The sequence below is a fragment of the Sabethes cyaneus genome, chromosome 1 (genome assembly GCF_943734655.1).
Source record: "Sabethes cyaneus chromosome 1, idSabCyanKW18_F2, whole genome shotgun sequence".
Classification (NCBI taxonomy): domain Eukaryota; kingdom Metazoa; phylum Arthropoda; class Insecta; order Diptera; family Culicidae; genus Sabethes; species Sabethes cyaneus.
The window spans coordinates 98,730,036-98,752,175 of record NC_071353.1 but is presented as its reverse complement, the minus strand read 5'-3'; the positions used below and the strand labels follow the sequence as shown (position 1 = coordinate 98,752,175).

Genomic DNA, 22,140 nt, shown 5'->3' with positions numbered 1-22,140 from the left:
GCTGTACCGACTTGCGGTTGTTCACCACGATAACCTCCGTTTTATGATGCGCTAGCTCCAGTTTCCTGGATCGCATCCAATCTTCAACAATGCTTATAGAGTGGGCAGCCGTCAACTCAACCTCTCTGATAGATTCACCATAGACTTCCAGGGTGATGTCATCCGCAAAGCCGACAATCACCACCCCTACCGTGAACTTTAGCTTCAAGACCTCGTCATACATGACGTTCCACAACGCCGGGCCCAGTATGGAACCTTGCGGAACCCCTGCGGTGATTCGAACGCACTTCTGACCCTCCTCCGTGTTGTAGCATAGCACACGATTCTGGAAATAATTTTCCAGGATCCTGTACAGCGACACCGGCACTTGGACGTTCCGAAGCGAGTTGGCTATGGAGTCCCAGCTAGCGCTATTAAACGCATTTCTCACGTCGAGCGTGACAACTGCGCAATAACGAATACCTGTCCTCTTGGGCTGGATTGCCACCTCGGCTGTTTTAGTGACAGACAAGATGGCATCTACCGTAGATTTGCCTTTTCGGAAGCCGAATTGGTTCCTTGACAGACCGTTTGTACCCTCAGTGTACTGTACGAGTTTGTTAAGGATAACCCTTTCCAGCACCTTGCCGGCAGTATCGAGCAGACAGATCGGCCTATATGACGAGGGGATACCCGGAGGTGTTCCCGGCTTCGGCAATAGGACCAGATTCTGTCGTTTCCATCTGTCCGGGAAGTCGCCAGTTTCCAGGCATCTACTCATTACTGCCCCGAATAATTCGGGAGCCTCCAGAATAGCCGCTTTAAGGGCCATATTCGGGATTCCGTCTGGTCCCGGTGCCTTGCTCACCTTTAGGGATTTAGCGATCTCAATGAGTTCCTCGTTCGTAACCGTTACTTCCTCCCCGACCTCTAAACCACCGTCGCCCACGTTACTTTGGATGTTCGGCACGGAGACCGGCCATCCTACGCTATGGTCTGAGATACTGGAACGTCGGCCGTGGGACGACTCAGCGGCCTGAGGCCAGGGCCTTGGCTCGTGGCGCGGAAAGAGGCCCTCAATGATCCGCTCCAGCATCTCTGGCGATCTCTCTGCGGGTGCCATCACGCCCTTGCCCTTTGCCATTACGATCCTGTAGGCATCACCCCACGGGTTCGCATTGGCACTGGCACATAACCTTTCAAAGCAGGCTCGCTTGCTAGCTATTATCCCACTCTTAAGCGCTGCGCGTGCAGCAACTAGTGCTACTCGACATTCTGCTCTGCCCTCGTCCGAACGAGCTCTTTGCATAATTCTTCTTGCACGAAAGCAGCAGGTCCACCAGTAAACCGGTGACCTACCATACCTAGGTCGGCTTTTCCTAGGCATGGTGGCGTCACACGCTCGCGACAGCACCTCAACCAAATGATCAGCGTTCGGATCGGGCATATCGCGATCACCGCACTCTCTTCGGATCGCTTCCACAAATACTTCAGGATCGAAGTATGATGTCTTCCACCCACGGGTGGTTGGAGTGTTGGCTCTACCCGCCGCCTGCCGCCTCGTTATCTGACCAACACCATAGCGGACCGCCTGATGGTCACTGTGAGTGTAGCCATTGTCTACCCTCCAGTCTCCTATCAGACCAGGGCTGCCGAATGTCACGTCGATAATAGACTCTGCACCATTCCTGCTGAAGGTACTTGTGGTGCCGACGTTGGCCAGGTCTACGTTGAGCTTTGCCAGAGCCTCAAGCAGAATCCGACCCCTATGGTTCGTGCGACGACTTCCCCACTCAACCGCCCAAGCGTTACAGTCGCCCGCCACAACCACCGGCCTTAGACCAGTCAGCGCAACTGATACTTGGTCTACCATCCGCGTAAACTGCTCGATCGACCAACTCGGCGGAGCATAACAGCTGCAGTAGAACAATCTACCCACTTTGGCAACCGCAAATCCCTCGTCTGCAGTTGACACAACCTCTTGAACCGGGAACCTGCTTGTCGTCCATATAGCCGCCAACCCGGACCTATCCGAGACCCAGTTACCGTTTCCGGCAGGGATGCGGTATGGGTCCGAGATGATGGCAATGTCCGTCAACGGCTCAGTAACTGCTTGGTATAACAGCTGCTGGGCCGCATGGCAGTGGTTCAAGTTTAGTTGCGTTACCTGCACTATGCCCGTGTTTTAGTCGCCGGCGCGCCCGCGGGGCACTTTGAGCCTCCTGTTGTGTGCTTAGCGTCCCGTTGGCCTGTACATATCAGGCACTTGGGCGGCGCCGAACAGTCCCTCGCTATATGGCCCGCACCGCCACATCTTCTACACAGGTGGCTTCTGTCAGGCCCCTTACAGCTCCAGGACTTGTGCCCTCGCTTAAAGCACCGGAAGCAAGCCTCCGGCTGCTGGAACACGCTCAGTGGGCATACGGACCATCCCACCATCAGCTTGGCCGCCTTCAGGGCTCTATTCCCGTCTACCAGTGGAAGTCTTATTGTAGCTACCTGGGTTCCCGCCGTCCCTTGCGCAGACGAACTGCTTCGGTAGTCACCACCACGTTACATTGCTCCTTGAGAGCTCGTGTCAGTTCGACCGCTTCAGTGATCTCGTCCAGGTTTTTAAGCTGGAGAGTCAGCTCAGGCGTCAGTGCGCGGATCTGTATGCCATCACCAAGGACCTTTTCTGCCAGCACTTTGTAGGCAGAACCCTTCTCAGTGGCATCCTTTTTGAGCTCAAGGATCATGTCGCCGGTGCGGTAGCGGTGGATACTCCGCACATCCGCGCCAAGACCCTTCAGCTGCTCATTCCCTCTCATGGCCTTCAAAACTTCTGCATAGCACAGCCCCTCAGTTTTGAGGATAAGGGCATCGCCTTTGCTCCTCTTTTTTCTGGCCACTTTCGGTGGAGTTCGATCCTCCTCTTTCTTCCTGGCCTTCTTCTTTTTCACTGTTTCCCACTGGTTGTCGGGAGCTAACTGCGTCTTATTACCCTCGGAGGGTTGCACAGTTTGCTTACGATCCTCAGCGATCAAGCGCTTCTTCGGGCCCGTGGGGGTTTGTTCCCCTGGGGACTGCCTTGCACGTTTAGTCGATATCTTGTTGTCACTGGACTGCTCCATAGTCACAAGGGCTACGGTGTGGTCAGTCGTTGACAGGCAGGCATCCGTTTGTACAGACCTCGATACAAACGCCTTTTCTATCACTTTTACTCGCGCTTCGAGTTCGCCGTGTTCCTTCGTCGCAGCACGGATGGTGCCCCGAAGCATGAGCAGGCTTTGTTTCAGGTCCTTCGCTAGGGTGCTGCGGCCTGCCACAAACTCGATAATGGCATCGAGCTGATGAGACGCCGCTACCACTCTCGGTAGCATGTCTCTCTTTCCTTCCACTGCTTTTATTAGCGACGGGCCATTCATCGCTGCGTCCGGCGTAGATGCAGTTGGAGCGACAGGTATGCCGCTTCCCTTTCCGCTTACGCTGGCGCTTCTGCTCGTTTCCATCGGCGGAGATCGCTGGATACCACCTCTTGCGAACGGATTATCTAATCCGTCCGCGCTCACTGAAGTAAAGTTTTTTTGATTTTGATTATTCATATAGAATCCCACGAGTTGAGGGGAAAGAAGAGTCCGCCGCATCAGAGCCCCTCATGATGCGGTAAGGGCTGATTACTGTGGAGGGCGCTCTGGTACTCCACAGGCTCCGTTTGAGGCTGGGTATTTATAGAACCCCCCCCACCATTCATCCCTCGGCACGGGTCGCATGACACCTTGGATTAGGGGTTTATCCATTCTTGTTTTTACTTTCAGCCATGGATAACAGCTATTCAACCATCCTCCTTTAGGGGCTTTGGACCCTCTGCTCAGGTTCTCAGTATTTTCAGGTTCATCGAACATGCTTCTACCGAGATCCGTCATTTGCAGGCGGAGTTGATACCTGATACCTGATACCACTGTTTGAATGGTTGCCCCTGTGACTCAAATAGAGTCGGCCAGCAACACTTAGCACTAATGGTCGAACACTTTTTACACGGGTCACTTTGATTCGGCGCATAATTACACTTGACAAATCTACAGCTGCGAGCATTGCCGTTTAGTATTTCGTATTTTGTTTTTTTCTATTGTACGGATAAATTTTTACAGTCATGTGGGCGTTACTCCCCCCTTCCTGTCAGCAACCTCCTGTCATCAGCTCCCTCTTTTGTCCCACCGTCACTTAAAGAAGAACCGTCCAAACATTTCGGAGTGTTCCCCTGATACTCCCCCTCTTTTGTCAACCCCTTCAGTTCTGATTCCCTGATGTCAAGGAACATATGTGCCAAGTTTGATAAAGAACGGTCAAGGCGTTTCGGAGTCATGGCCTTCCCCTATTAGGGACCCTCCCCCCTGTCAGGGAACGTCCCCCCCTCGTTTCTGTTAACCCCCAGTGCTGATTGTGTCAAGGAACATGTGTGCCAAGTTTGGTGAATAACCTGGCATTTCGGAGTTATGACCTCCCCCTGTTACGAACCGTCCCCTTTATTTCTGATTCTCTTATACCAAGGAACAATTCTGCCAAGTTTGATGAATAACCTTCCAGGCGTTTTGGAGTTATGGCTTCCCCCTTTTGTCAACCCCCCAGTGCTGGTTCTCTTATATCAAGGAACATGTGTACCAAGTTTGGTGGAGATCGGTCAAGGCGTTCTGGAGTTATGGTGGAACATACAAACATTTAAACATACAAACATACTCACGCACTTTTTATATATATAGATAGATAGATAGATAGATAGATAGATTGATAGACGAAGGGGAACAAGGGGCAAGACGACCACCTGGGGCAAAAGTACCACTCTTCGGTTTTCCGTGAAAACGATGAAGAATTTTAATATGGTTATTTTTTATGGTTTCAAAAGTGTGTTACAATATACCATAAGAAAATTCATCGATAAAAAATATAAACTCAGACATTAAAATGATTTTGAAATTTTACTTTTTGAAAATTGCACAAAATTAAAATGACTTTCCCGAAAACAAGCATACTGATGATATCTTCTTTATCTTTATGTGTATTATTTCTGATCTAACACATTAACTAGACCTAATTCCTATAGATAGAAGTTAAAATTCTACATTTCTCTCCACCATTTTCCCCACCATAGTGGCACTTTCGCCCCGTACCTAATAATATCGAGCGAAAAAACGCACTGAAACTGTTTTACCCTCATCTAAGTTTTAGGCCTATTCAGGTTGAATTGAATTGGTTCTTTTTGCCCGTAATTAATTGAAAACAGTCAAAGTGTCCTTTATGCCCGGGATCCCCTTAATTACAAAGCGAATTTGCTTTAAAACACATGGTTTAATAAAATTCGATATTTTTAGTCTTTGCGCAAAATGCGGATATGGTATTTGGAAAGCAGACTAAATTCTACGTAAAATAGGAAAAAATGACGGTTACCTTCCGTTCCCAAAAAATCAGAGGGGTTGTGTACAAGACATGACCGCATAGGTAACGCAGGACTACGTAAGTCTCTTTGTAGTGATAGTAGCATGTATCCACGCATGTAATAGTACAATTATTCATGTACATCATGCTACATGCAGCATTTGTTGACACTAACTGCAGGTTGAGAATATTCGATTTTTTTTAAATGTATGTTATTAGCGCCTCAAATCTTAACATCAACATATACAGGGATACCGCGATATAAGACAATATATAATTTCTAAAAGTTATCTTATATCGAAATTGTCTTATATCGAAACATGTTTTTTTTTTAATCTGAGGGGTTGTGCACAAGACACGACCGCATAGGTGACGTTGGACTACGTAAGTCCTTTTGTAGCGATAGTAGGATGTATTCATGTATGTAATAATAGGATTTTTCATGTATACAACCTACATACGCAACGTTTATCAAAGTAGTAACATTGTATACGTTCAATCCTCAACCGATTTTGGAGTTATATGCATGAATTGATTGAATCTATTTTATTAAAACGAATCGAAGTCACACTAAACCAAACAGTAAATAAATTTTCATGATCTGTTTCTACGTTGAATAGTGCTTTTCCTCTAGTAATCGGTAAATGGTACGCGCGAGTTTTCCAAAAGCTGAAAAATTTGCGCAAACTTTTCTGCAGTTTACAAAAGAACACTGATAATAAAGCATTTACAAGTTGCAGACGTTTTGGAAGTGGCAAAAATGTCGCCCATGACCAGTAAACTTATTCCCGCCATTTGTTGGTCGTCCGCAACGTCGAAAAGTTCAACTTTTCCCTCGTTGCCTGTGTTATTATGGTATTAACTGGGCAAGAAAATATAATAAACTCTTCAATCGTTGTGTGATCCTTAAAAGGACCGATTGTTTGATTATCATAACTGTAGCTTGCAATAAACTTGCACTAACGCACCACGACTTGTTGCAACGGACCAGCCTCAGCAGCTACGCGATCAACGAAGCCGTTCGTGTATGGTCATGAGTCACGATGAAATACCAGTCCCGGCCAGGTAGCCAACTGCAAGTGACATGGCATAATTCTGATCGTTTTTGTTGTCGTGAGCAGCATATTTCCTGCTAATTCCAGAATTTCAGCAGCCAGATATTCCTTCACGGCAGCGAGACGAGTGCTCCAGCTCCAACACGCACAGCATACTTTCCTTTCCTCAGCAGCCGATAAACACGACCAACTGACGACGATGTGCACCGTAAGGCAAATAATGTTTCAAATAAATCCTTTAAAATTATGCCACGGATGTGACTCGAAAACTGCCTGTCCGATTCTGATCCGATGTGTCGCAAGCTAGCTGCTTGCCGATGTATCGCCAACGAAAGCCGCTGACCGAATAACGACGCGCATTAAAAGGCATAGCAGCCAAAACCATATCGTTCACTGGCGGATGAGTCGATGAATTCTTCGGTTTGTTGGCGTTTCGTTTGGTGAATTTGGATGTTTTTGTTGCCTTATCCGGGGAAGCAGCAACAGCTGAAGCTCAACAATTTTCGATCGGGTTCTATAGGGCGTAAATTAAATACAATCATAAGGAAGCTAACCCCATAGTTCATATCGTATATATTTCTGTCATCCGTGCTAGGGAAGCACTGACGAGGGAAGGCAAAAATATGAAAATAGTTCAATTTTTCAATGCCGCGCATTGAAAATCAATTGTTTTCTATATTTTCAATATTTTCCAAATCGATTTTCTGATCAACTGGTGTAAATATCTTGGAAATCTATTGAAAATTGACTGAATTATGAAGCGAAGCGTGAAAACGCATTTCCACTTTGATGCCGTCATTTCCAACAACTAATCACGAAGCGAGAATTCTGGTAAAACATAGGTTCATTATTTTCAATTTTTCAATAGTTCAACATCAAGAATCCATACTTTTCTACATTTGGCCCAATTCTTAGAAGATTTTCCAATCGATTGGTGTAAGAATATTGAAAAACGATCGGGAAACCACTAAGCTATTAGCGTTCAAAACCTGATCATTTTTCGAGAAAGATTTTTTGGAATTACCCCCTATACAAGCTACCTTCCTGAAAGACGTAGTCCTACGTCAAAAAAAATTGCATTAGCGGTCACCAGCTATGTTAAAAGGGATTTGTTTCGATATAAGACAATGTTAATGCGTCTCTAATAAAAAAAAACAAACAGCAATAAGACAGCCTCAACAATTTTTGTCTTATATCGAGGTTGTTTTATAACGAGGCTGTCTTATTGTTGTTTGTTTTTTTTATTAGAGACGCATTAACCTATTGTGGTCATTCGCGTCTTTGATTATTTTTTTTGTTAGATTATAGTCACTTTAACAGCTTATGTCATTCGTGACTTCTGCGGGGTTGGGATTTGAACCCAGGTGCTAACCGCTACGCCGGGACTGACCCCTCGCGTCTTTGATATTGTACGCATTTTACATTAATTACAAAATATTGAATAATCCTATCTTATTTATAAATTTAATTAACCTGTCTTCCTCCTTTTTGTCATTTTGAGTATTTCTATAAGTAGTTCATTTTTGTAGTATTTTTTTCCTAGGTTTTTCAAATTGCTTGCAGTCAAGCAAAGTGTGAAAAATTGTCAAATTAATATTGCAACGTGAACAAAGGGGTGCATCTTGATATGGAGTTAATAGATAACTATGTGTTAACCGAGTGTGCCCTATTCTAATTCTAGTAAGTACACGTTGTTTATATTGATCAAGCCGGTCCTTCCACTTAACTACTTTTTCTTTAATTATATTCAACTGAGTAACGAGGCTGTCTCATATCGAGGTATCCCTGTATATGTATTTTGATGACATCAAAAAATTGCTATGTAAAAATGGCTTGACTGTGCTGCAGGTTGAGAAATTCATATTTCTGCAAGTCGATAATTTTTACATGTTTTTATTTATTTTCATGATTGAAAGCTAAGTACGTGAAAGTTGTTTGGAAATTTTTTTATATCTGCCTGCCATATACCGAGTTGACGGTCAAATAAAAATCGACATCACTACGCATCCCTCCTGCTTTGTCTTGTCCATCATTTTCGAAAGAAATTAATCTAATGTAATGCTTGACTATTGTAACAATGTAAAGCAGTGATGGCCAAACCGCGGCCCGCGGGCCGCATGCGGCCCTCCGAGTTGGTTCGTGCGGCCCTCGGACTGATTTGAAAGATGATGGACTTATGAGATTTTTTTTAATGACATAGGGGTCACTCAGTTTAGTCGTAATGCTTCGTGCATGTTGTGGATCTGAATGCTTTCAAATGTAAATCTTGCAGTGATTCCTAAAAAAATGTTTTCTGGTGTCGCATATTTCAAACTTTGTTATGCACATGAATGGTCAGAAATGGTTGCGGCCCGCGGCATTCATGGGCGATCTGATTTGGCCCGCACCATGCCTATGCTTGGGCACCACTGATGTAAAGAATTGCAGGCAACTAACTGACGCAAAGCAGCAAATGAAACATTCAAAACTATTCTCGGATAAGAGAGTCGCTGATTTTCCTCGCTTTGAGAATTGCTGCGTCACATCACAGGTCACATGCACAAATATACCTTCATCCCTGTTTCCGAGCAAGACAACAGTTCCGAATAAATACTTGCAGTACAATATGGATGTAATCTGGCAAAAGGAAAGGGTTACCGCTCACTTTTCTACGAAGTTTCAGATTCAGGACATCGAATTGGACTAGATTTAATTTTTAAGGGTGATATCGGTTGAATGAAAGGGGTGGTTTTAGACTTCAACAAAATTGTTTACGTTCAGGACATCAAATTGGTTTAGGTTTAATGTTTAAACGATAACACTGGTTGAAGAAGAAAGGTGGTTTGGTATTCTGGCATACTTCCCAAGCATAGATATCATATTGAACTAGGTTTAATCGCGTTCGTAAGGAATTTTGTTGGGACGAGAAGACTATTACTCTTTCTAGCGTACTTCTCAAGCACAGATATCGAATTGGTCTAGGTTCAATCGTCTTCGACGTCTTCGAAACTTCGACCTGTTGAGACGGGGAGATTTTGTCACTTGTTTTTTTTTTTCTAAAAATACGTTAAAACTAATCATGAAGCGAGGATTGTCAGTTGGACAATGATTCATTCTTTTCAATTTTTCAATAGTGCGTACTTTGAAATCAATCGGTTTCTATATTGAGGTTGATGCGTAGAAGATTTTCCGATCGATTTGTGCAAGAATATTTAAAATCGATCGAGAAGCCGTTAAGCTATTACCACTCAAAACCTATCATTTTTCGTGACGCTCGCATTTTTCGATTTTTCGGAATGACACTCTATCCCACATCTTGCCGTAAGATGTAGTCCTACGTCAAAAAGATGTTCAACTTTAAAAATGCTAAGTCATATGTATGTTACTATGTTGAGATTTGAAGTAAATATATTTTAGAGTGTACTTGATTTTAGTCAATCTGCAGAATAAGGTGCTAATCTATAACCATTTCAATACCAAATCACGATTTCTTTGTATGCAAATACCCCAGACTAACAGACGTAACAATGGAGCATAGTTCCATCGCCAAAAAAAAACGATCATTTTAAATTTGCACTCTAGCCAAGATTCTAACAACAGTCGCTGCGCGAGAACGTCGTTCGCCTGCACTGGCGCTGCTGTAAGATAAAATACGAGTAAATTTGAAGCATAGCTAAATTTATAGCAAGCCGTTTTGCGTAGCGCGATGACGAGTGTCGGTGATGCTAATGTATTTTGCAAGATTTCGAATAATCATTTGTACGACGTTTTGTTACATTTCTTCGAAGTGTTACGTCTGTTAGTCTATGCTAATACGATTAAAAATAGTTTATCGAAACTTGCGTTGAATGAAAAATATGGAGAGTTGTTACACAATCCTCAGATTCAAAAAATTCTCCAAAAGGTTGTATCAGTAACCTGTGCATGGAAAGAGACGTTTGGTACAGTTTACTGCCGAAAATATTTTTTTTCCGTTTTCAGTTTACCTGAAGTTGCTGAAAAATACCTTCAAGGTAGTCGGAAACGAATCCATTACAGTACAGAAAACGGTTCCCGGACAATTTTGGAATCTTTGGATCCAGCTGCCCACTATAACAAGTAACAATAAAGCTAAACGAATATTGAAGCCGTCAAAGAGAAATCCGTGAAAAACTTCTGTTTGTGCCTTCTATCGGACAAAATTTTTAACGTTCTGCTGAATTGAATATAAAAGCTTAGTATAAGTTTAAGTTTGCAAATGAATCCTTTGATTCCCCTGTTGTAGTGCACTATCTAGCACACGATGCAGGTTGACGAAAGAGATGAAGTACCTCCAAAACCTCCAGACACATTACCGTCGCGTGTTAAAATTTACCCAGATGGATCGACTGGTCCACTAGTTGTTTATTTCCGGCCCAAAGCTGGTTCGAATTCAAAACCACTAAACATTATTCAGATCTCTAAAGATCTAACAAAATATTTCAAGTCTACGACAGAAATTACATGAGTAAGGCCAAATAAGCTTCGGGTAGTGGTCAACGATTTGAAGCAAGTCAATGAGATTGTTTCCTCTGAGCGCTTTACCAAAGAATATCACGTATACGTACCCGCGCGAGTAGTTGAAATTGACGGCGTTATAACAGACCCAAGGGTATCAGCGGAACTACTTTTAGAGAATGGTGTTGGCTGCTTGAAGATTACTTCTCTCCCAAAGATTAAAATACTGGATTGTAAACAATTGCGTTCAGTATCGTTCATCGATGGCAAAAAGATTTACACACCACCAAATTCATTTCGTGTAACATTCGCTGGCATTTGTAGGCACTTGTAGGTTAACTTCCGTTTCACTTTCACGTGCTCCATCAGAACGTCGGAATTGTTTTATTGCTTGCAAAAATCGACACCTAACAAGTTTTTACGCGTGTGCGGCTCGTCCAGAAGACGCTGAAGGAGATTGCCAAGGTGGTAGGATGTCATTTGACCACAGTTTATCGCATGAAAAAGTCTCTACAAGAAGGTCTTAAGCAGCGGAAGCCGTGAAGTGGTGGTCCGCGGTTTGCTCATACGCTAAACGCAATCAGATCGGTTCGTGCAACGATGTCTCGCAATCTGGTACCTACGTTACCTAGGAAAACGGAAGCCAACATTTCTGAAAAATCTTTGCGAATCAACGTCAAAGAAGAATTGCACGCATCTTCCACAGCTAGAGTGAAGCGCCACTTGATTACGGAGCGGATAAAGGAACTACGAGGGACTCGTTTGAAGATATTGCTGTCTTTGTTGAAGAAGGGAAAATGATATTCCTGTTCTCCGACGAAAAGCTGTTCAGCCTCGGTGCTGTGTCCAACAACCGCACAGGCCGGTTCATCAAAGAAATTTGAGAATGTTCCGGAGGAAGTGAAATTTAAGTTCCTAACCAAAAATCCGGCTGGTGTCATGATGTTTAGCTTACTGGAGTGCAGATAATCGTTTAAAAATGTCCAGGTGGAATTTTAGTGTATCGAATCGAATCCTTCTACGATAGCACACTCCTATGCCAATGCCATGGCTTTGTACTCTTTAAGCTTTTCAAAGACATATGATACTCGTACATAAGATAACGGCAATTGTCGCACGTTCACTGGTCCATACTTCCGTAAACGTCTGCGTATTACCAATTTTGAAAGTCGGTTTGATATTACCTGCGTCAAGTTTTGAAATTTAAAAGTTACCTGCTTTCCCATACATTTACATACATACTGTACGTATTACTGAAGTGTAGGTAATACCGTCAATTATCTCTATTTCTGTATCAAACAAGTGCGCTGGTCTTTTAGGTCAAGTATTAAGATTTACTTGATATCAATCCAATGCTTAGCCTATTGCACGTTTGTTCGACTTGTAACCCCGAATAAAATAAAATTTTAGTATTTGTTTTAGTATTTTATATTTTGTATTTATTCCCGAAGTCACAACTTCGTTTTCTAAAAATGGTCCTTTCTTTCGTAAAAGTAACCTTTTTTATATTTTTACTTGTTTATATTGTCGAAAGAATAACACACTTCGTAGTCCGTAGATTTTCACTGAACATATCTAAGTACTTCTTGAAATACCCATGACCTGAAAAAATTGTGTCTGGTAAAAATTTACCTAACCATCTGCCGATCCAAGACGTGTTCGGCATTGTCCCATTCGTGTTGCCACCTATTTATAGAGTCCGGCCTAATGCCTCTGACATTTCTCTTCCTATAGCAACTCGATATCCGCACTTAGGAGTATACATATAATAAGCATGTCCGCAATGGCACCTATCGCTTCTAGCGATATAGTGCGATAACCACACGCCACTCGCGACGCCATCAGTTTGGCCATGGCGTTCCAGAGCGTAGGACCGAGAATTGAGCCCCGTGGAACATCTGCGGTCACTTTGTACTTTTTCGCTCCATCAACCGTGTCACACCCTAGCGTCCGAATCTCGAAGTAGCTTTAGCAACCTGCATAAATGATCCGGTACCCTTGTCTGATGCGACGCTATGGCGGTCACTCTCTAACTAGCGCTGTTTAAGGCGTTCTTGACACCAATCGTGGCACAATAGCTGTTACTCCGCCTTTTTTGTCTCGTTGGCTTTTCTATCCTTTCGGACTTGAAGGAATCGACAATGACCTTCTTTTTGCAGAATCCATTACTTCTAGGTAGCTCTAAAGCGTCTTACAAGACATATCATGATATATTTGGATCGTCACCTTTAGTGCCTCGTTCGGTATCCCATCAGGACCGGTCGTGTTCGTCGACTTTAGATCCCTGGTAATCGCAATGAGCTTATTAGTGACAGGAGTGATGGTGTCATTAGTTTGACCGTTCAAGGTTGGAGGCTACCTTACACGATAAATCTTAGGCAATGGCAGTATGATAAATGGCAGTTTGCTTCCACGAATAGGTCTTTATCGAAGGTTTTCATCTTTCACCTTCGACCGGTCGAACTTAGTCCTCGCATTGGGGGATCCCGACTGTCAATCTTGCACCATATAGCTTGAAGGTCGGTATGTGTGTAGTTATCGAACATTCTGCAGCCCATGTTGGCCAACAACGTTATGCTCCAGAAGGTGGTATCGATGATCAATTGATGCACCCCTCTGCAGAAGGTACTAACGGCACCTTCTTTTGCTAGACTTACGTATGACTTCCAGTAAGGTTTCCCCTAGGAATAGTATGCCTTCTACTCCACTCGACTGTCCAGGCATTGAATTCGCTTCTAACAACATCCAGCTTGTGGCGTGTGAGCACGCCAGTAAGCTTATTTAGCATCCGTTCGAAGTGTTACGGTGTCCATCTAGGCAGCTTGTAGCAGCTACAGATGTTGATGCCACTGACTACAGTGATCTCGTACCCTTCTTGGTCGTCCGTTACGCTGCTATTTGAGCTTTTTCCGTCGCCCAGTTAACGTTGTCCTTAGGGATACGGTAGGGATCTGCGATAACGGCAATTTCGCACTTCATCAAGGTTGCGTCAAGTCGAAGCATCCCCTTACTTCTGAAAGCCGGACACATTGGTTCGCATGTGGCTTATTGCCCGCCTTTGCTCTGCAGAGCAGACATCTGGGTGGTTTGATGCACTCTTTTGTGAAGAGGCTTTCCTCACCACATGGCTTGCACAGCTGAACCCGATCGGGGGCTTTGCACTTTCCTGCCCGAATTCATGCATTTGAATTTGAATTTGTTTTCCAACCATTTTTTATGGTCGCTGCATGATCATCGAAAAGAATCAGTGGTTTCAACCCACTAGAGGGCCCCATAAGGAAAGAATTTGGCGGAGGTGGAGGAAGAGGCACAATTTGTGTCTAAAAATAGACCAACCCATGTCGCTATGGTTAATAAGGGGGGTTGTGCAGACTTCTTTTGTCTAGCGCCTCTGTGGTTCAAAGGTACACGGGTACCAGTGAGCGACACGCCCTGGCAGTTGTTGTGGGTTCAAATCCGGTTATAATCTCTGATTATAGCTTGGTTCGACCCATGCACCTTCCAGCATTGGACAAAAGATAGGAGTCACAACGACAACTTGTTAAGCATAGCTACCTATTACCCCCCCCTTCCTTTCCACCCTTGTCCTTCATTCCCGGAAAAAAATCCTTCTTCATTACTTTCCCTTACCGTCCCTTCATCAATTGTAGAATCATCGTTTCAAAAAAATATTAATATATGCCTGACCGCATTTCAAGGTCATGACTAAAGTCACGAGTTTGGTCAAGAATTTGGCGTCAAAGCGAGCTCGACCTCGTGATCGATAGGAATGTAGGTGAGCGGTCGCGAGTTTATAATACCTTCAATTACTAATAGTGGGTAGTCGTGGAAATTGAATCTGTTCTAAGATTTTTTTAACCGCTCGTATTAAACGTTTCCAACTTTCCCCCATGTGGGGGCCTTTGGGTAGATTAAATGACCACTTTGTGTGGCTAGTAAACAATTCTTGCATTAGTTTCGCACTGTCGATGGCGTTTATAGCTTCAGTAAGCTCCTTGTTGGCTCCTATAAAATTAGTACCTCTCTCACTGTAAATACAGACAGGTGTACATCGCCTTACCATAAAATTTCGTAAAGCCATGATACATGAGCTTGTGTTTAGTGTGTGCGCGACTTCTGAATGAATTGCTCGAATTACTAAGCAGGTCAAAAATACACCCCACCTTTTTTCTACACGCCTTCCAATAGAAACGTACATGGGAATGAAAAAATCGATTCCCATATGTAAAAAGGGTGGAGAATATGCTTCTGGTTTAGCTAATGGGAAATCTGCCATTTTCGGTCGCTGCTTATGAGTCCCAACTCTAAGCCGCTATCTTCGCTCGTAGTATGTAGTCGCCTTTATGGTCTCATGGTTATCTATGTAACCAGTGAGGCCAGACAAAGGCTGTACCGCTATCCTTGATGGGGATAGGGTGCAGGGTCAGATCGGAGTTAGTCAGGAATGTGACATCTGAGTCTGCAACCACCGACTCTGACGTGGGTGGCAGCTTTCGAACGTACTTGAAGACCAGCCACAGTTTTACAAAGATGGAAGGCAGCTATGCCATTTGTTTACTCGCCGTTTCGGGAACGTATCACCATTGACGAACTGCCATGACACATGGAAGAAAATCGTTTAAAAACCATTGTTCGATATATTTTGCTTGCACGTTAGCACCCTCTGCTATGCATTATGCATGTTGCGTAGTATAGGGCTTACCGCAAAAATATAGATTCCGTAAAAGGATTTTTCTGCATAGTAGTTTTCCATTAAAAATTTCTTTCCGCTAAAATGTTTTGCCCCAAACAGTACTTTTTGAGAAGATGATTCCCGTGAAATGGTACTTTCCGCGAAAAAGTTTTCTTCTAAATGGTACTTTCCGCGAAATTGTTTTCTATTAAACAGTATGCTCCACGTTATGGTCAACGCGAATTGGGTTTCCGCGAAATGAGGTTCGGATAAATAATAAGAAATCGTCTCGACTACATCAATTTCCCTAGCTCCGATGTATTTATGTTTAAAGTTCTAAATTATTCTATAAGACTTTGTTAGCAGGTTCGCAAAGATAAAATCAATATATGCGCTCTTCTTGTGATTGCTGGACTTATTTTCATGTTTTATATAGCCTCGATGAAATCGCTTCCTAATCTGACAAAAAATCCTCTTAACATCTCAGTTGATTTCACGGTATTTGTTTTCAGAACAGTTAGCGTGATTAGGCGTCTTTGTGTCTACGAGTTCCTCCAATATTTCGATGTTTCGATTGATTGATCGATGTCACTGATATCACTAATAGTACAGTCATAACTTGAAACTCCAGGTAATATCACTGTAGGTATCATTTTTTAACTGCGAACGACCGTTGAACGAGATAGAAACCGCTAGTTTGTGAAGACAGAACTATCTTGTATTCACGTACTTATTACATGCAACGTTTAATGGAAAATAATTACATAACTTTTCACGATGTTCCGACATACTTACTTACTACTTATTCAGCCGAGAGCCGGGGTGGCTCTTGTCGTATCAAGAATTCCTGTCCATTGTACTCGGTCCTGGGCTACTCGTCGCCAATTCGTTGCGCGGCTCGATACACGCAAGTCGGCTTCAACCTGGTCGAGCCATCTAGCACGTTGAGCCCCTCTATTCCTGGTGCCGGTGGGGTTCTTGAAGAGAACGGATTTCACTACACAGTCGTCCGGCATCCTTGCGACGTGGCCGGCCCACCGTAGTCTCCCAACTTTCACCAGGTTTCTCTCCGAGCAGTGCCTGTAGCTCGTGATTCATACGCCTCCGCCACTCTCCACTTTCCGTCTGTACTCCGCCAAAAATAGTCCGCAACACCTTTCGTTCAAAAACGGCAAGTGCACGTATGTCTTTCGTAAGTAAAGTTACAGTCTCAAGTCCGTAGAGGACTACCGGTCTGATTAGCGTTTTGTACATCGTCGGCTTTGTGCGGCGGCGTATGCTCATTGATCGAAACGTCTTGCGAAGGGAAAAGTAGGCTCGATTTCCTGCTTGAATGCGTCGTTGGATCTCTTTACTCGTATTATTGTCGGCGGTAACCAGAGATCCCAAATATACGAACTCATCAACCACTTCCAGTTCATCGCCGTCAATAGTCACTGTCCGTGGGAGGCAAACGTTACTTTCTCTGGAACCTCTTCTTACCTCATATTTGGTTTTCAACGCATTAATTTGTAACCCTATCCTCCTAGCCTCCGTTTTTAGTCTGGCGTAGATTACTTCCGCCGTCCCACGGTTTCTAGTAATGATGTCGAGGTCGTCTGCAAAGGATAGGAGTTGGCTATTCTTACTGAAGATCGTTCCTTTCGTTTCGATGCCCGCTCGCCGGATCACACCTTCAATAGCGATATTGAATAACATACAGAACAGTCCATCCCCTTGCCGTAACCCTCTGCGCGATTCGAAAGGGCTTGAGAGTGTCCCCGAAACGCGCACGTAGCACATCACTCGTTCCAGAGTAGCTTTGATCAGCCGCGTCAGTTTGTCCGGAAAACCGTACTCGTGCATTATCTGCCATAGCTGTACGCGTTCAACGGTATCGTATGCTGCTCTGAAATCCACGAAAATATGATGCGTGGGCACGTTGTACTCTCGACATTTCTGAAGGATTTGTCGGAGAGTAAAAATTTGATCCGTAGTAGCACGGGCCCCCATAAAGCCCGACTGATACTGCCCTACGAATTCTCTTGCTATTGGGGATAGACGACGGAACAAAATCTGGGAGAGCACCTTGTAGGCGGCGTTGAGTAGCGTAATGCCGCGGTAGTTACAGCAGTCTAGCCAGTCGCCCTTTTTGTAGATGGGACAGACTACGCCTTCCATCCACTCCTCCGGTAGTTTCTCTTCTTCCCAAATCCTTGAAATCAGCCAGTGAAGTGCCGTTACTAGCGGTTCTTGACCATTTTTGAAGAGTTCTGCCGGGAGTCGGTCGTTTGTGATTAGATCCCCTCCCTCGTCCCTACACATGTCAAGATTTGGTGTGTGGGCCTTGCGAGTTTGGTCCACCTTCTCGTAAAACTTGCGGGTATCATTAGCCCGGAATAGTTGTTCAAGCTCCTCACGATCTCTGTCCTCATTATGGCGCTTTTTTTCTTCTTAGGATAGAAGGTCAACTCATTCCTCGCTCGTCGATACTTGGCCAAATTCTCTCTCGTGGATATGCTCAGATATGTTACCAAGCTCTTTTTTTCCTCTCTGTCGCTTCTTGGCATTCCCCGTCAAACCAATCATTTCGTGCACTCGAGGTTTCCACACCTAGCACCGCGGTTGCGGCAGTTCGCGGGTTGTCTAGTTGCCGAATGTTTAGCCGAGGAGGGCGACTTTGTCGTGAGGTATAAACCGTCGATAGTTTTGAGCGCACATGTACTGTTACTAGGTAGTGGTCCGAGTCAATATCCGCACTCCGTAGGGAGCGTACGTTGGTGATGTTCGAGAAAAACCGGCCCTCGATGAGAATATGGTCGATTTGGTTCGAGGTTCGTTAATCAGGTGATCTCCAGGTGGCCTTGTGGATATCTTTGTAAGGAAAGAAGGTGCTTTTGATCACCAAGCCTCGGGAAGCCGCAAAATTGATGCATCGTTGGTCGTTATCGTTCGTGTCGGGGTGCAGGCTATGGGGCCCGATCACCGGTCTATACATTGCTTCTCTGCCGATTTGGGCGTTCATATCCCCGATGACGATCTTGATGTCCCGTGGTGAGCAGCTGTCGTACGTTGCCTCCAGCTGCGCATAAAAACCTTCCTTCTCGTCGTCGGGTCTACCTTCGTGTGGGCAATGCACGTTTATGATGGTGTAGTTGAAGAAACGGCATTTTATCCTCAACACGCACATCCTCTCGTTGATCGCTTTCCAATCCATTACGCGATCCTGCATTTTGCCCAACACTACGAAGCCCGTTCCCAGCTCGTTGGTCGCTCCACCACTCTGGAAAAATCGGGCTCTGCAGCCACGGATCCTCCACACCTTCTCGCCCTTGCGAGAGATCTCCTGCAGTGCCACAATGCCAAATTTTCGGGGTTCTAGCTGATCGAGCAGCACCCTGTCGCCGCCAACGAAATTTAGCGATCTGCAGTTCCAGGTACCAAGTCTCCATTCCATGTCCTTATTTCGTCGCCTTGGTCCATGCCGAATACTCCGAGAAGATATTTCTTGACTCTTGTTGTAAGTTGTTTTTTTGGTTTAGATAAGTAGCCGTACTAGGGCTTACGCTACCGCGTCTCGTGATGGGGCTGCCATCTTGCGGTGTCGAGACACACTGTGCCTCCTCCCCTGTTGGTATACGACCTTAGTTTCCACCGGGGTTGGTTACCCGATCTCCGCTAAGGTTGCTTGTATTCCAGCTGGTACCACGTGGAGGTAGGGGTAGGAGTTGCTAGATAAGAGTCTAGGGACCACAATGGGGTCTGTTTTACGCGTTATCCAACCATTTACCAACCAAATGTTGGATGTTCCGACATAAAATTTATTTTGAATGTATGATGCTAACATTACTCTGACGACAACAAGTCAGTGATACAAGCGCAGAACGTCCGACTTGTCATAGCTTGGAGTTTGGACTTAGCGTAGTATGAAAATTGTATTTAGTTCGTCAATATTACTACCTTAAATGACTCGTCATTTTTTATATTTCTATTTCAGATACAACGAAGCGCCTCGAAATGGATTACTATCCTCAACGAGAACGAAATACTCAGATACGCCACAGTCACCTCAGGGTGGACCGGTGAACCTAGCCGTCAGCCCAAATCTTCCAAACTCTCATAGTTCTCAGGCGATGAGTGCAGCCAAATTGAATCAATTCAGTCATGAATTTCATGAACGTGCTCTACAAGCTCGCGCGCACGCACAGCAGCAACAGCTTCAGCATCAACAGCAACAGCAGCAACGCCATCAAGAACAGCAAAAAGAAGCCGCTGCAGTTTCGGTAGCTGACATAGGAAAACTGTACTCTCCCACCAATTCCCGTTTGCCTTTTTTTTCCACTCCCTTGGATACCAGTTCCTTTCCTAGTTTGAATTATGGATTGTATCCGTTTGGGTGAGTCAAATTGTAATATATTTGGTGAAGCAAATAAAAAACTTTTGATTTCATTTTTCATTCATACAGATATTCTGCGACACATTTGGATGCACGTATGTTAGGTCGACCAACGTATTTAACAGGTCAACGAGATGCATATACTTCGTCATCTTTCTTGGCTCCAAGTACATTCAGTTCGTCTGAAAACAAGGCTAAAATGTATCCATCATCTACTTCCTTATCTCATTTAAATAGCCAGAATGGCTCAAAACCTACCTCTCTTTCGCAAATACCTCAGGACAAAATGCTCTCTGATGAGAGGTGTCCAAAAATGCCGCCATCTCCTTTATCGTCAGCTCTCATAGGTACTTACACCGATCGAGAACGATCCCATCTTAACGGGCTGACGGGTGCTCCAGAGCATCCATTACATAACAAATATCTCGGCACACACCCGACCCATTCAGAGAAAGATAACAAACAAGACCATAAACAACTGCATCAGCACTCTAGTCATCTTCAACAACTTCAACAGCATCAAACTCCATCTGGTTCTATTGTAGCAGGATCGCTCTCACAAGGGCACCATTCTTATCCTTCGCTACCTCCTTCATCAGCACCTTTTGTACCTACGTCGTCTTCAACGTCAATATCGTCTTCCAACCAGCGTCATCATTCAATGCCACACGCGTCATCTTTAACGTCGCATCCCCATGGCAATCATCCACATCAATTATCTCTAGATGGTCAACGACTCGAGCAAATTCCTTCAGATAACGAATTTAAGGTGCCATCTGGAAAAGAAGGCTCATTAAAGCATCGAATTCTAACGCGCCCTGTAAGTGATCGCGAGGCAAGGCGACGATCTCCAATCACGAAATCTACTACCATTTTTAGGTGAGTATGTAACAAATAAGCAATGAGTTAAATTTTCCAAAGCGACAATATGGCTAAAAGAAACTGGGATTGAATATCTAATTTATTGACGAAAACACTAGACAAACATACTAATACATTATCAAATCTCGGTCGGCAAGATTTCTATTACTCTTGTTACTATACGCGTCTATCACTCTTTAGACCATTTACTAACGTATGAAAATAGTACTTAGTATAAAAATATTCATTTTTCAAAAGTTGTATTTCAAATCTTTAAATGTTATCACATTTGCAAGAAAGACCATATTTTGTCATGAGCCAAACATTTAGTATGTTGAAGGATTTGAATATAAAATCCGAAAAATCATTGCACCACCACTGCATCTTTGCTGTTTGGGAAGGAGCACTAAAGCAAAGCAAAGTGTTGGTGCTTCGTTCCGTTTAAGGAAGCTGACCTAGATACTTTTATTCGACTTCGCAGCCAGCTGCTAGTGCTACATAACCATTGGGCGCTAACAGTCGCTCTCCATTGAGATTCGAATATACAGCGATTGGTTTGTTAGAATAGCATCGTATTTCTAGACCAACTGGTAAAGAAATTTTCTCTTGATCCCGATGCCACTAAAACAGCTTTAAAATATAAATATCAGTTTATTCAAACGGTAAGCAGATGATTTTCGGCAAAAGGAAAAATACTCAAGACTGAACCATTCTAATTTATTCGACAGTGTTTTTCAAATATGCCATAAACCGAAAACAGAAATATAATTAATAATAATTGTAGCTAACTCTCATACTACAACAACTTCTCTGTGTTCCTCGTACCTCGAATGTAAATAAGGTGCACACTAGGCCTTATTTCTAAGACATAACGATGTGTTCAACATCACAAAATGATCGTTTTCTTATGCAGAATAAACTGACATGCTGTTAAGGTCCCTACAATAACGTTAAGTGGTCTCGCAACGGACCTTAAGATAAAATTATATGAATGACCGGGTTCACCATGAAATGGTAAACACGCTGCTATAGTGCGTACGCTTGGTCATCCGATATTCCGTGTTCAAATGTCTGGCGTGCAGAAGAAAATGATATGCTTTTAATGTCCCTAAGAAATAGTTAGATAAAGAAGTGTAAAGACGGTTGGCTTTGCTTTTAGGCTGCTTTTAGTATGCAGAGTTCCACGACTTTGGCTAGTATTTAAAAAAATGCATTGTTATTGAATCTACTAGGATAGCAGAGTTTTATTTTTATTTTTTTTTACGAGTTGGGAAATCTGCTGAGCACCTTAGAAGATACGGTACTATCAGACACCTGAGAAGATAACTCAG

The 22,140-nt window shown here is 44.0% G+C and overlaps 1 protein-coding gene across 1 annotated transcript in view; it reads left to right on the top strand.

Annotated features, from left to right (window-relative positions):
* LOC128745097 (ataxin-1) overlaps positions 1-22,140 on the top strand; it is a 44,059-nt gene that overhangs the window by 10,495 nt on the left and 11,424 nt on the right. Inside the window, exons 2-3 of the mRNA XM_053842083.1 lie at positions 19,550-19,948; positions 20,018-20,827. Of these exons, the coding sequence (XP_053698058.1) occupies positions 19,550-19,948; positions 20,018-20,827 (1,209 nt within the window). The remainder of the gene's footprint in view (positions 1-19,549; positions 19,949-20,017; positions 20,828-22,140) is intronic.